We start from the raw sequence: 11,572 nt of genomic DNA, 5'->3' as shown, positions 1-11,572 counted from the left end.
ACCCTACATAGCACCTATCGACACCACAAACCAACCCGCAAAACCGCCCGTGGGCCTACCAAAAAGTTGCCATCACAACAGCCCACAAAACACCCGGAATTATTCATTGACCAACAAGGAATCGAAGGGTAGTACCGGATCATGTGAATGGGAACCACCATGGCGATTCGTTTTAACATCTCCGAATGCCATTGGACGAGCTGAATGGCGACCACCGTGGAAAGGGCATTCCGTTCTTGAGGACAAGAACATTTTGAAGGGGCAAGGAATTGATACGTGCCCAATCACTTTAGCCCTCGTCCACCATGCATACACAATATGGAGCCGTGGGCTAGCTAATGCATCAATCTTTATGGCATTATTTACTTTAACTGTTTTGTTTTAGGCATGTTCTTTTAGGTAGTGGCTTAGTGGTGATAACCTTTAGTTAGTTTCTTTAGTTCGTTTATTTTGTTGCATATAAAAAGGCCTTGATTATTAATGAAAGCAAGTAGAAAAATTATGAAAACAAATGTCTAATTCTTTATCTTGGAGTTTAACCCGCTCAAAGGGTCATGTCTTGGGTGACCGCAGATCTCAAATCCGGTTACTATCAGATGTGGTGAGTTGTAACTTGTAAGTGGAAAATATTAATCATGTTCTTAAAGCTGCAAAATTTTCATTATTAATATGTTACAAGATTAATGTTTATTCTGCTTCAATAATGTGAGGTAGACTTTTCAAAATTGTTCCACGTAGCTGCTTTAATAATTGATTAATGGCGCCAAAATAAAGTGTGACATGTGGCCCAAGTGATTGGATGTCATATTGGATTGCTAAAAAAAGACGAACACAAAAGCTGCCATGAGCTTTTGGCTTGGTAGTGGCTGTGATTGTTTATAACCTATTCATGAATAGTAGCAACTGTTAAATATATATCAGACGTGGTGTTATGGTCAAATACAAACAGTTTAATTTTAACGTAAAAAGTGTACACTTAACTAGAGTAATGATACTAATACAGTAATACGTGATGCTTCTTGCTTTCTTTCTATTTATGTATTGTATGTTACAACAGGAGTGTTTTATATATCTTACTTTACTAACAGTTTCCTACCCGATGTCCGATCGTTAGGAGTATTTTAGTTCCTAATTAGGTGTGAGTTATTAGTGTTTTCAGTTAGTTTTTGTTTTGTTTTTCTTTCCTTTTGTAATGCTATTTAAACATATGCCGATCATCAATATGTTCAATCATTATCCAACAGTATACATTTCCAAATTGTTTAGAGGTTTCCAAGAAATTAATGGAAATCAAAGTTTATATGTACGTGGATTGGATCATATTCAGGTGAAACTGTGAAAGATAAATTGGTTTATATCCATTTTATGTGGACTTGGGTTGGTGCTAATAGTCGGAAAACGATATATTATTCAAGTACAGCATAAGCATGAACATCCATAACAGTTTTGATATTATTCTTGATATTCACCAGAAAATGTACACCGTAAACATCAAGGGAGAATCATATCATAGATTGATTCTAGCTAGATACAACAATTAAATCCATAAAAAATATTCCTCAAACCACACAAAAAACAAACTATGGACAATATCTTACAAATAATCTTGGAAAGGATGCAAATTATTAGAAACAAGGGTCGGGTCACAAGATCTCAAACTTTCTTGAAGGAAGCCTTTCAATCTAGATCTCATCCAAGATTAATTTGATGTGTTGCAAGAAAATCATATTAGCTTCCCACTGCGGTTCATACTAAAGTGTTAGTACAATGGTGCGTAATAGGAAATCAATATTTTGTGAAACCAAATAACAAATGACATTCATGATCTAGAGAGATTATATAATCACAAATTAATCTAAAAAGAACTAACCTTGTTACTTAGAGGACTCATGGAATGTCATCTGGATTCATACTTGGAACATCGCGATTTTGAAGGGTGTTGATTATCTGCTTAGTCTCACCTAGAAGTTTTGCCGCAGCTTGGACACATGCCGTCCTTCTCTTTATCACACTAGTGTGGCATTTTATTGCTATGACTTGGGGTAAGTTGATGAGACAAGCAGCCATTATGTCGGCGATGGTTGTCGATAATTCAGTAAGCAGGTTCTTTTGGCTTTCCTTATCATCAAGGATTGTTTTAGTGATACGACACATTGAGTAGGCACAGATAGACGTGCATTTGGAATAACCATTTGGCCCTCCACCATTTTCCGTACTTCCCACCCCTTCAACGATCTTGGTTTTAGCCTTTTCTAAGAACAATTCAAGTATTTCCCGTGTTTTATCCTCCTGCAAGCCGCTCTATTCACTTGAGAAACAATATCTTGCAACTTGTCTCCTAACCATTTGTGGTAGACATCAACTTCTTGCCACAATGCTTCAGCCGCCTATTGAAAACATCCATAGTCATCCGTAGCATTGAGACTTTCTTCCACAAGTATGACGTAGTCAAGACCTTCCCTCACACTTTTCAACAAGCTTTTAAACTCTACATGTTTTTCGATCTTATTAAGAGTAATGGCAATGGTAGATCAATCGATTCATAGATTTTGTAAGACCTTCCAATGTTGATAGTCTACTTTCGATAATAAAGATGGAACATAATGACCGTCGTCGAACCTTTTAACTCCTTGAAAACCTATGGTAGATCTTTCTAGAATTAACTTCCTGAGAATGCTGGGTTGTTTCCTTTCACCCTTCTGGATCAATCGATTCATAGATTTTGTAAGACCTTCCAATGTTCTCTCAGCAAGCTCCATTTCATCTTCAAGTTGCAAAACATATAGATTTGGTTCCAACATTCCAGCCCTTTTTCTTGGTGAACTAAACCCCGCCTGTAATAACCACTTCAAATAACGCAAACAATACCAGACACATATCATAAAGAAAAACGGAACCAGCGCTACAATCTTGCATACTACCACAACACCTTCTTGAAACTCTATACAAAAGTTGAGAATTTGGTTTTTAAGAGTGATAATGACCACCTTGAAACTACGGCTACGAAAAGGGAATCGTATAGTATCATGTTTCCAGTCATATAACTTTTGAGTCCAGTAGCTCTCAACTTTAAAGACCTTCATATGGTTTGAAATGCTTTCAGTGGAAACCTTAAAGATTAAAGTTGCAAAGCATCTAGAAAGTGGTGCAACTGTACCAAGTAGGACTCCTATAAACTGTATTATGAGAATAGCTACCATTGACCACTTATAATCTGAATCATAGTTTTTATTTAACATAGCTGAAATACTCCAATCCATAGTAACAGTGTGTAATATAGCGGTAAAAGCACATATTACCCCAGAAGCAGTAGTTGTCACAGCGCAAGCTATGATGAATTGAGGGTTGCCACTTCCTGCCATGAGAAAGTAATTTCGCATATGTTGTTGTTGATTTTCAACTGTTAATATTTTTGCTTGTGATTGTTGAATGTCTTTTGAAGCTCTTTTATGACCTTGTTGGTATTTCGATTCAATAATCTCCTTGGATTCTAGAATCGCCAAAGACAAACAAGCATAAATTATCAGAAACAACAGTAGAAAAATCACATAAATTACGGCTATTATGGTATTGCAACTTGTATTAATGCCGAGTGATTCTAAATCATATTGTTCTGCGACCGTACTAATGAGATGGCCATCTTCTTTATAGGATATAACACCTGTTTCTATTTGAATACAAACATTCACCACCAAGGTGATTACCATAACACCCAAAGCTGTGATGTTTGTCAATAGCTCATGGCTATCCATGGTTGCTAAACAAGGCAATAAATTAGCCATCATGGTGCACAAGAAGGCCATGCTTCCGAGCTTTGCCACTTGGTCCACATCACCAGGCATAGAACCACTTAGATCCACAGGTAACTTCATCGCAACAGATATCACCGTGAGAGAAAAAGCATTAACACTAAAATACTTACATGGGAACCATAACTTTCTGCTCATCACACCATGTACTAAATCAGCCGCCATTGCAAGGATGCAACACAGAGATGCTAAAGCAATGTACAGCCCAATCCATAACATAGGTTCGCTGTAACGCTCACCCAATTCTGATCGGTATATAGGCTTTACGTAATCCATCAACGAAGATACAGAGTCATGAGCCACCGTAATATTTTGGGTGACTCCGATTACACCCAAAAGTCTTATGTAACTTTTTGTTGAGGTGCTGTAACCCATAATTATGTTCCTCCCAGTGAAAGAAACCGACGATTTGTTGGAGAGAAAATAAAGATAGATTGAAACAACAAGCAAGGAAGGATTTACATAGGGTAAATAACTAGCTAATTGTTAGTGGAAAACATGAATCACGTTCTTGAAGCTGCATGAATACACAAATAATTGCAGCAAAAGTTGATAGAATGATAGTTAAAAATTCCAATGTCCCATCCAATCACTTGGGCCACCTATGAAACTTTACTTTTGTTGGACATATTAAAAGTAATATCCTTGGGTGAAACCTCAATCTCTAACTTCTACTTTTCTGGAAAGCCATGACATGATGCTGTCATACCATCTCTTGGCCTCTAGCTCCCTTACTGAGTAGTGTGGTCATGGATAAGATTTCATAAATTTAATATGTATAGTATGAAAACTTAAACGATTGACATGCCATCGAGTAATAATCCCAACCATAAAGTGAATGGAAAACAAATAAATTGTCGCATTCCCTAGACTGAAGGGAAATGAGAACCACCATCCATTCCAACCGAAGTTGAAGAATAGGTGGCGCAGTTACGTCCCGTCGGACCCTCCCACTTCGAGTTTGTGTACCAATCACCATAGAACAATAAACACATTGCGCATATTTCACATATAATCATCATAAACGATATGAAAGGTAAATCATTGACAAGTATGACATATGTGTGTTTCGGTTTGTAAATATGAACATATGATAACGAAGAAAGACTTGTAACATGCTACGAGTACATCCCAAATAATTGTAAAGCATAAATAGAAAGAGGTTATGAAACTCACTTGCTAAGTTTAAGCGAGTGAACTGGTCTTGTACGATTCGGCACAGGATCCTAGAAATCATAAAATATTTCTAGGGTCAATGTATGCACTAGGTAAATATAAAGAACCAAGTAAATTTGATTAAAAGTTTGGGTTTTTAAAGTTTAAAGAAAAATATATATTTTACTCTATATATAATTGGTTTTTATGCATTTCCGTCGTATAATTTTTATATAGGTTAATTGTAATTATTTACGAATAATTATGTTATAATAATTCTTAGTCATGTTAACATGTTGGACTCGTCCCAAGAATATCCGAAACGAATCTAAAAGTATGAAAACAAGTTAAGTGAGTGGTTCGTGTTTTGTCGGACCCAAACTCGACTTTTATGTCGAGTTTGGTTCCAATATCACAAAAACAAATTGTTACTATATAGTTTAGATGGAGAAAGAATTTGGTTTAGATATTAAAGATATAAAATGCCCAAACTTTAACCAAATGACCATATAAGCGAACCGGGATCGGAATTGATAAATCACCACATTTGTCAATTGAGTTTGACACTATGATTATGATCAATTGAATATACAAAAACAAAATACATGATTACCCGAGGATTGAAATAAACGAGACAAAGAACTTAAGCATTTAACTTTTAAAGTCAAACCTTGGACTTGAACACCAATTGAGAGCTAGAGCAAGAGTGACAGTGAATTGAGTTGTGGTAAAGAATTTGCAAAGGATGAGTAAGTTTTATATAGGCTCAATTTCACTAAAAACGAGGTTAAAACGAGTTAATTTGATGACTAGTCTTTAGGGCTAAAGTTTAGGTTTTGACAAATTGATGATTAGAATGGATGAATTAGAAGTTGTAACAAGTCTAGGATCATTATACAATGGCTAAACTAGTCAAAGAACGAATCTATTGGCGGAAATCAATAATGGAGGGTGACCGGCCGTGGATTTTACTCGATTTCGCGATACAGCAACCTGCATCATGTATCGCGACGAGCTAAGTTCACATTTGTCGCAACGCACGACCCAAATGGGTCTTGTGAGTTCTTGTCGTTCATCGCATAGCGTGATGGGGAAAGGAAGGGCCTGTCGCGTAGCGCGACGAGTCCCTTTTCTCAAAATTTTGTTTTTGCCAGCTTTGATTCTTAGATTTGGGTTTTGATCAATTGGAGGTGCAAAATACATTACGAATCACGAACAAGTAAATAACAACATAAACATCATAATTACTCAATAAATACAACACTTTATTAATAAATGAAGATCCAAATTACAAAACGAATCGGGTAAATGAATTCAAATACAAATACGAATTTGACGAAAATCACAATTTACTACCGTTGCAACGTATCGTCGCTAAGTTGTTAATTGATCTAGCTAGCCAACTAAAATCTTCATTATACCAAACCAAAAATCAAATTTTTGTAATGAGAAACATATACCTTACAAGTAAACTAGGAAAGATAACATTTCTTACAACCAATGACTTCGACGGAGGAACTTATTTACAAATTAACTAAAAAAACCAAAATACAACGTACTTTTCAAGGATCATATGAATAATACGAAAACACTATTAGGGAAAATTCTTGCTATATGAACTTACTTCAATACTTGAGGAATGGATATGATTCAGGGTCTCTAAAATGAGCTCGCCATTTATTAATAAACAACAAGTCATCTGAACTCATATGTGGAACATGCCTGGAAGGGTCTTGAAGGGTTTTGATTATCTCCTTAGTCACACCTAAAAGTTGGGCTGCAGCTTTGACACTTGCCTTTCTTTTCTCTATCACACTAGTATGGGCTTGCATTGTTATGATTTCGGGTAGGTTGGTGAGACATGCAGCCAATATGTCAGCGATCCTTGATGACAGTTCTTCAAATAATTTATTGTGGCTTTGCTTGTCATCGATAATGGTTTGAGCAATACGAGACATTGATTTGGCACCAATATATATGTGTGCGGAATAACCATCCGGACCTTCAATGTTTGTCCTCTGGACCCCTTCTTTGATCTTGCTTTCAGCTTTTTCCAAGAACAATTGAACAATTTGCAGTGTTGTGTTCTCTTGGGAAGCAATATCTTTCAACTTGATTCCTAACCATTTGTCGTGGAGATCAACCTCTTCCCACATCGTTTTAGCAGCCTTTTGAATGCTTTCATAGTCATCACTTACTTTAAGGTTTTCTTCTACAAGTGTGATGTATTGAAGACCTTCCCTAACACTTTTCAACAAGCTTTTAACTTCCACCTTTTTTATGTTAGGAAGAGTAGCAGCAATGGTCGTTAAAGTTACCACCGCCAGGCTCCAACAATCTAGATGATCGGTATTGTCATACTTTCTAACTCCCTGAAAATTTTTAGTTGATCTTTCAGTAATTAACTTCATAAGATTCTTTGGTTGTTTCTTTTAGCTCCTTTTGATCAGTAGGTCCAAAGATTTTGAAAGACCTTTCAGTATTCTCTCAGCAAGCTCGTTTTCATTTTCAAGTTGCAAAACAAATATGGGTTGCAAGTCTTCGGTCCTTTTCCCCGATGAACCAAACACGGCCGGTAATAGCCACTTCAAACAATGCAAACAAATCGTAAACATAAACAAGATCAACGCTATTATCTTGCATAGTACCACAACAAACACCTGAAGTAATATACAAATGTTGAGAATTAGGCTTTTCAAATTCTTGATGATTACCTTGAGTGTGTGGCTTCTAAATGAGAGTGAAATACTACCATATTTCCAATCATATAACTTGTGAGTCCAGTATTTCTCTACTTTGAAGACCTTAAAATGGTTAGAAATACTTTCGAATGATAGCTTAAATCTTAGGGATGCAAAACATCTAATAAGTGGTGCAACTGTACCTAGTATGACTCCTACATATTGTACTATGAGAATCACTAATGTTGACCACTTATAATCTGAATTATAGCTGAGTGCGTTTAATTCTGGAATTGTCCAAGCCACAGTAAGAGTGTGTAAGATTAAGGTTAAAGTACATATTACCCCAGAAGCAGCGGATGTCGCAGAGCATGCTAGTATAAATTGGGGGCTGCCACTTCCTGCCGTGATCCAGTAGTTGCTCACATGTTCTTGCAGCTTCTCCACGGTTTGGTGAACATCTTTCGAAGCAGCTTTATGTGCTTGTTGGTATTTCGATTCTATAATCTCTTTGGATCTTAGAATCGCTAAAAATGAACATGCATAAATTATCAACAACAAGAGTAACAAAGCCACATAAATTGCAGCTAATGTGGTATAGAGCAAATCTGGGATGACCGTTAACTCGTCAGGCTGGCTAATTTCTCCTTCCGCAATGAGAGTTTGAATAACCTTGTCATTTGGAATTGTTCCAACAACACCAGTACTTATTTGGATGCAAACATTGACAGCCAAGGTGATTACCAGAACACCCAAAGCTGTGATATTTGTAAAAAGCTCAGTGCTACCCATTATTGCTAAGCAAGGCAATGAATTAGCCAGCATGGTGCACATAAAGACCATGCTTCCGAGCTTTGCGTCTTGGTCCGCATGACCAGGCATGTTACCACTTAGATCCACAGGCAACTTCATTGCAACAGCTATCACAGAGAGAGATAAAGCATTAACAGAAGAGAACTTACATGGAAACCATAGCTTTCTGTTTATTAAGCCACTTAATAAATCAGCCCCCATTGCAAGGTTGCAACACAAAGATGCCACAGCGATGTACATTCCGATCACTAACATCAGTTCGCTGTATCTGCCCTCCAGATCTGATTTGTATATAATGCTTTCGTAGACCTTCAACACAAATTTGTTGCTATTAGCTATTGCGTCCATAGTACGGTGATAACCTATCGTCATCTCGAAAGCCATAACTATGCTCCTAGCTCTCTGGGAAAGAAACTGATGGTTTGATGATTTAAGTTGGGATTAGTTCGTTTTGAGAGGCTTGATTGTATTGGTTAATTGTAGTATTTCAAGCCATGTATATATAGAGAGAGTATAAACAGTGAAGTATGTAAGACTATACTAATTAAGGGAAAATCACTATATGTGCTCGACGAAGACATTTTGAAAATTAAACAACCTTGCGATCACTACAACAAATCAGACCTATCCCGACAATTATTTCTGAACTTTTTCCGACAATAGGTAGTTGGTATAACTCTAAAATTTCTATCCCGACGATATGTAGTCGGGAAAAGTGTTGTCGTAATAGCTCCGTCCCAAAAAAAACATAAAATCTTTCCCCACTACATGTCGTCGGGATAAATATCACAGAAAACATTTTTAAGAACATGTTTTATTCTTTAATAAAAAGATAAAAAAATGTTTTAAATAAAATATTAAAATCTTGTCCCAACAACATGTCGTAGGAATAGTAAAATGAATAAAATAATATTAAACTCTATACCGACTACATGTCGTCGATATATATTAACGAATAAAATAATATCAAACTCTATCCCGACAAATGTTGTCGGGATAGCGTTTAATATTATTTTATTCATTTTACTATTCCGGCGACATGTTGTCGGGATAGAGTTTAAAATTATTTCATTCAACTGCAATTTTTTCGCTATTTTCCATATTTCGACCAATTTTTCAGCTAATTTCAAAACACCAAAATCAAAATCCATAATACACAATTAATAAACTTAAATTATCCTATATCAAACATACTACATTCAACCCGTCAATTTGTTCAAAAACACAAAAAGAGTTATCCAAATGAAACACAACTAAAATGTCATTGTCCTTGTTTAATCGTCACTTTCATCTTCGCTTTCATAAGGTCGATGTTGCCATTGTTTCTTGGCATCTTCAAGTTTTTTGTCAAACTCTTGTGACATTTTTGCAAACATCTCTTGCATTTGACTTTGTTGTTGTTGTTGAAGTTCAGCTTTTAAATTTTCTTGCCAATCTGTTGTGATGGTCCGAAGGAAGATCCAAATTTAGGTGCAACGGGTGGTGCCGCATTTCTTGCAATTTGTCCAATTCCCCGTAGATGCCCGCGTGATTCACCGAAAACATTTCGAAAAACTTCTGAATCGCAATAATCATCCGATCCATCATCAATTCTTGTTCTTTCCGCTTTAAGTCGTTCCTAAAAAAAATAAACGTAATACATGCTCATTTTGGCCCGAACACAATTTAATTGACCAAAATATATAAGTTTTGGTAGAAATGGGTAATTTTGACCCATTTGAACCAAAACTTGCATATGTTTGAGTTATTTAAAGTGTGTTATGCTCGTTTTGGCCCGAACACACTTTAGTTGACCAAAATATATATGTTGGTTAAAACGGGTAATTTGACCCGTTTGAACAAAAACTCGCATATTTTGAGTTATTTAAAGTGTGTTATGCTCGTTTTGGCCCGAACGCACTTTAATTGACCAAAATATATAAGTTTTGGTTGAAATGGGCAATTTTGACCAAAATAAATACAAGTGGGTCCGAATTACTTACAAAGTCTAATCGTGCCGCTTCGTTGACCCATTCACCATCCTTTGTGTAGGTATCCTCAAAACCCTCAATATAACTTGTTTCTTCATTGTTTTCGGTCTATATATATTGAAAAAATTAATACTAACCCTTTTAGCATGCGGTTAAATTTGTATGTCTTTGTATAATAGCAACATTGTTCTTACCTGCACCCATCGCTTCTGTTTTTGTCGGTTTCTCTTATTTGCTTCACATTGGTTTAGGTATCTCTTATCTGAGAAGAGCTTATCAATACTTCAATCCAACAGTCCTCGTTAAAGTCACTTGGAGGACATAGTTTAGTGAGTTCGGGATTGTCACGTCCATCTAAGAAGTCAAAATGAGTCTTTAACTCACCTTTTCGTTCCTTATAAGCCCTTTGGCATTCATTGTTGATTGTAGCCTCAACTTTAATCCAGTGATCTTTTTCCATAGTGTGCAAAGCAAGATCAAAATAATGTTGCCATGATAAATAATTAGAAAACATATAACAATATATTACAAATATAACATTATAAAATATACTTACGTATAATTCATCCCATAATTGATATTTATACGTTGCAGGGACGCTATCCCAACCTCGATAGTACATAGGAAACTCGTTCCAAATTGATGTCGAAATGAACCTAATAAAAGAAGATTGATTTTCTCCAACAAACCTGGCATGTTTACCAACGAAAGCAACTTGAAAATCCAAGGGCTTATTGCCATTTTTTTTCAAATTTATCCATAAGTTTCTTATTGCACCCCCTACCTCGTGTAACTTTGGGTATGGCTACAATGATACACATATAAAAAAGTTAGCAAATTAAAAATATAGTTAATTTTAAGATATAATGTATTTAAGTGAAACAAGTAACTTACATGACTCGCATCTCGAATGGACCTTACGTGGGTCCTTGCGAGGTGGTCGATTACCACCATCTCCCCTGTGTGCTCGGGCTACATCTGCCATTCCAGCAAAAATTACAAATTCGAGATGTGCAATGAACATATAATAAGCAAAAATATTACATTTTAACAATGTTAAGAAATATTTATATAAGCATACATTTAATCAGACTCATCGCTATCATAATATGTGCCTAATTGGTTATCGGGGTCGTCTTGATTT

The 11,572-nt window shown here is 36.0% G+C and overlaps 2 protein-coding genes across 2 annotated transcripts; both read right to left on the bottom strand.

Moving 5' to 3' along the window:
• Positions 1–1,149: 1,149 nt before the first annotated feature.
• On the bottom strand, positions 1,150–4,445 carry LOC143632350 (uncharacterized). The gene is made up of 2 exons (XM_077100891.1): positions 1,871–4,445; positions 1,150–1,739 (listed from the first exon to the last, which is right to left on the bottom strand). The coding sequence occupies exon 1, from the start codon at positions 4,182–4,184 to the stop codon at positions 2,541–2,543; it is 1,644 nt and encodes a 547-aa protein (XP_076957006.1). The 5' UTR covers positions 4,185–4,445; the 3' UTR covers positions 1,150–1,739; positions 1,871–2,540.
• A 2,144-nt stretch (positions 4,446–6,589) lies between these two features.
• LOC143632316 (uncharacterized) lies at positions 6,590–8,842 on the bottom strand. The gene is made up of 3 exons (XM_077100868.1): positions 7,679–8,842; positions 7,613–7,624; positions 6,590–7,336 (listed from the first exon to the last, which is right to left on the bottom strand). Exons 1-3 carry the CDS (start codon positions 8,840–8,842, stop codon positions 6,590–6,592), a joined length of 1,923 nt encoding a protein of 640 aa, XP_076956983.1.
• Between the last annotated feature and the right edge of the window lie 2,730 nt (positions 8,843–11,572).

The sequence above is a fragment of the Bidens hawaiensis genome, unplaced genomic scaffold (assembly GCF_021521415.1).
Source record: "Bidens hawaiensis isolate Kalapana, Puna unplaced genomic scaffold, B.hawaiensis_p1.1 tig00006387_1, whole genome shotgun sequence".
Taxonomy (NCBI): domain Eukaryota; kingdom Viridiplantae; phylum Streptophyta; class Magnoliopsida; order Asterales; family Asteraceae; genus Bidens; species Bidens hawaiensis.
This window is presented reverse-complemented; position numbering and strand designations above follow the sequence as displayed.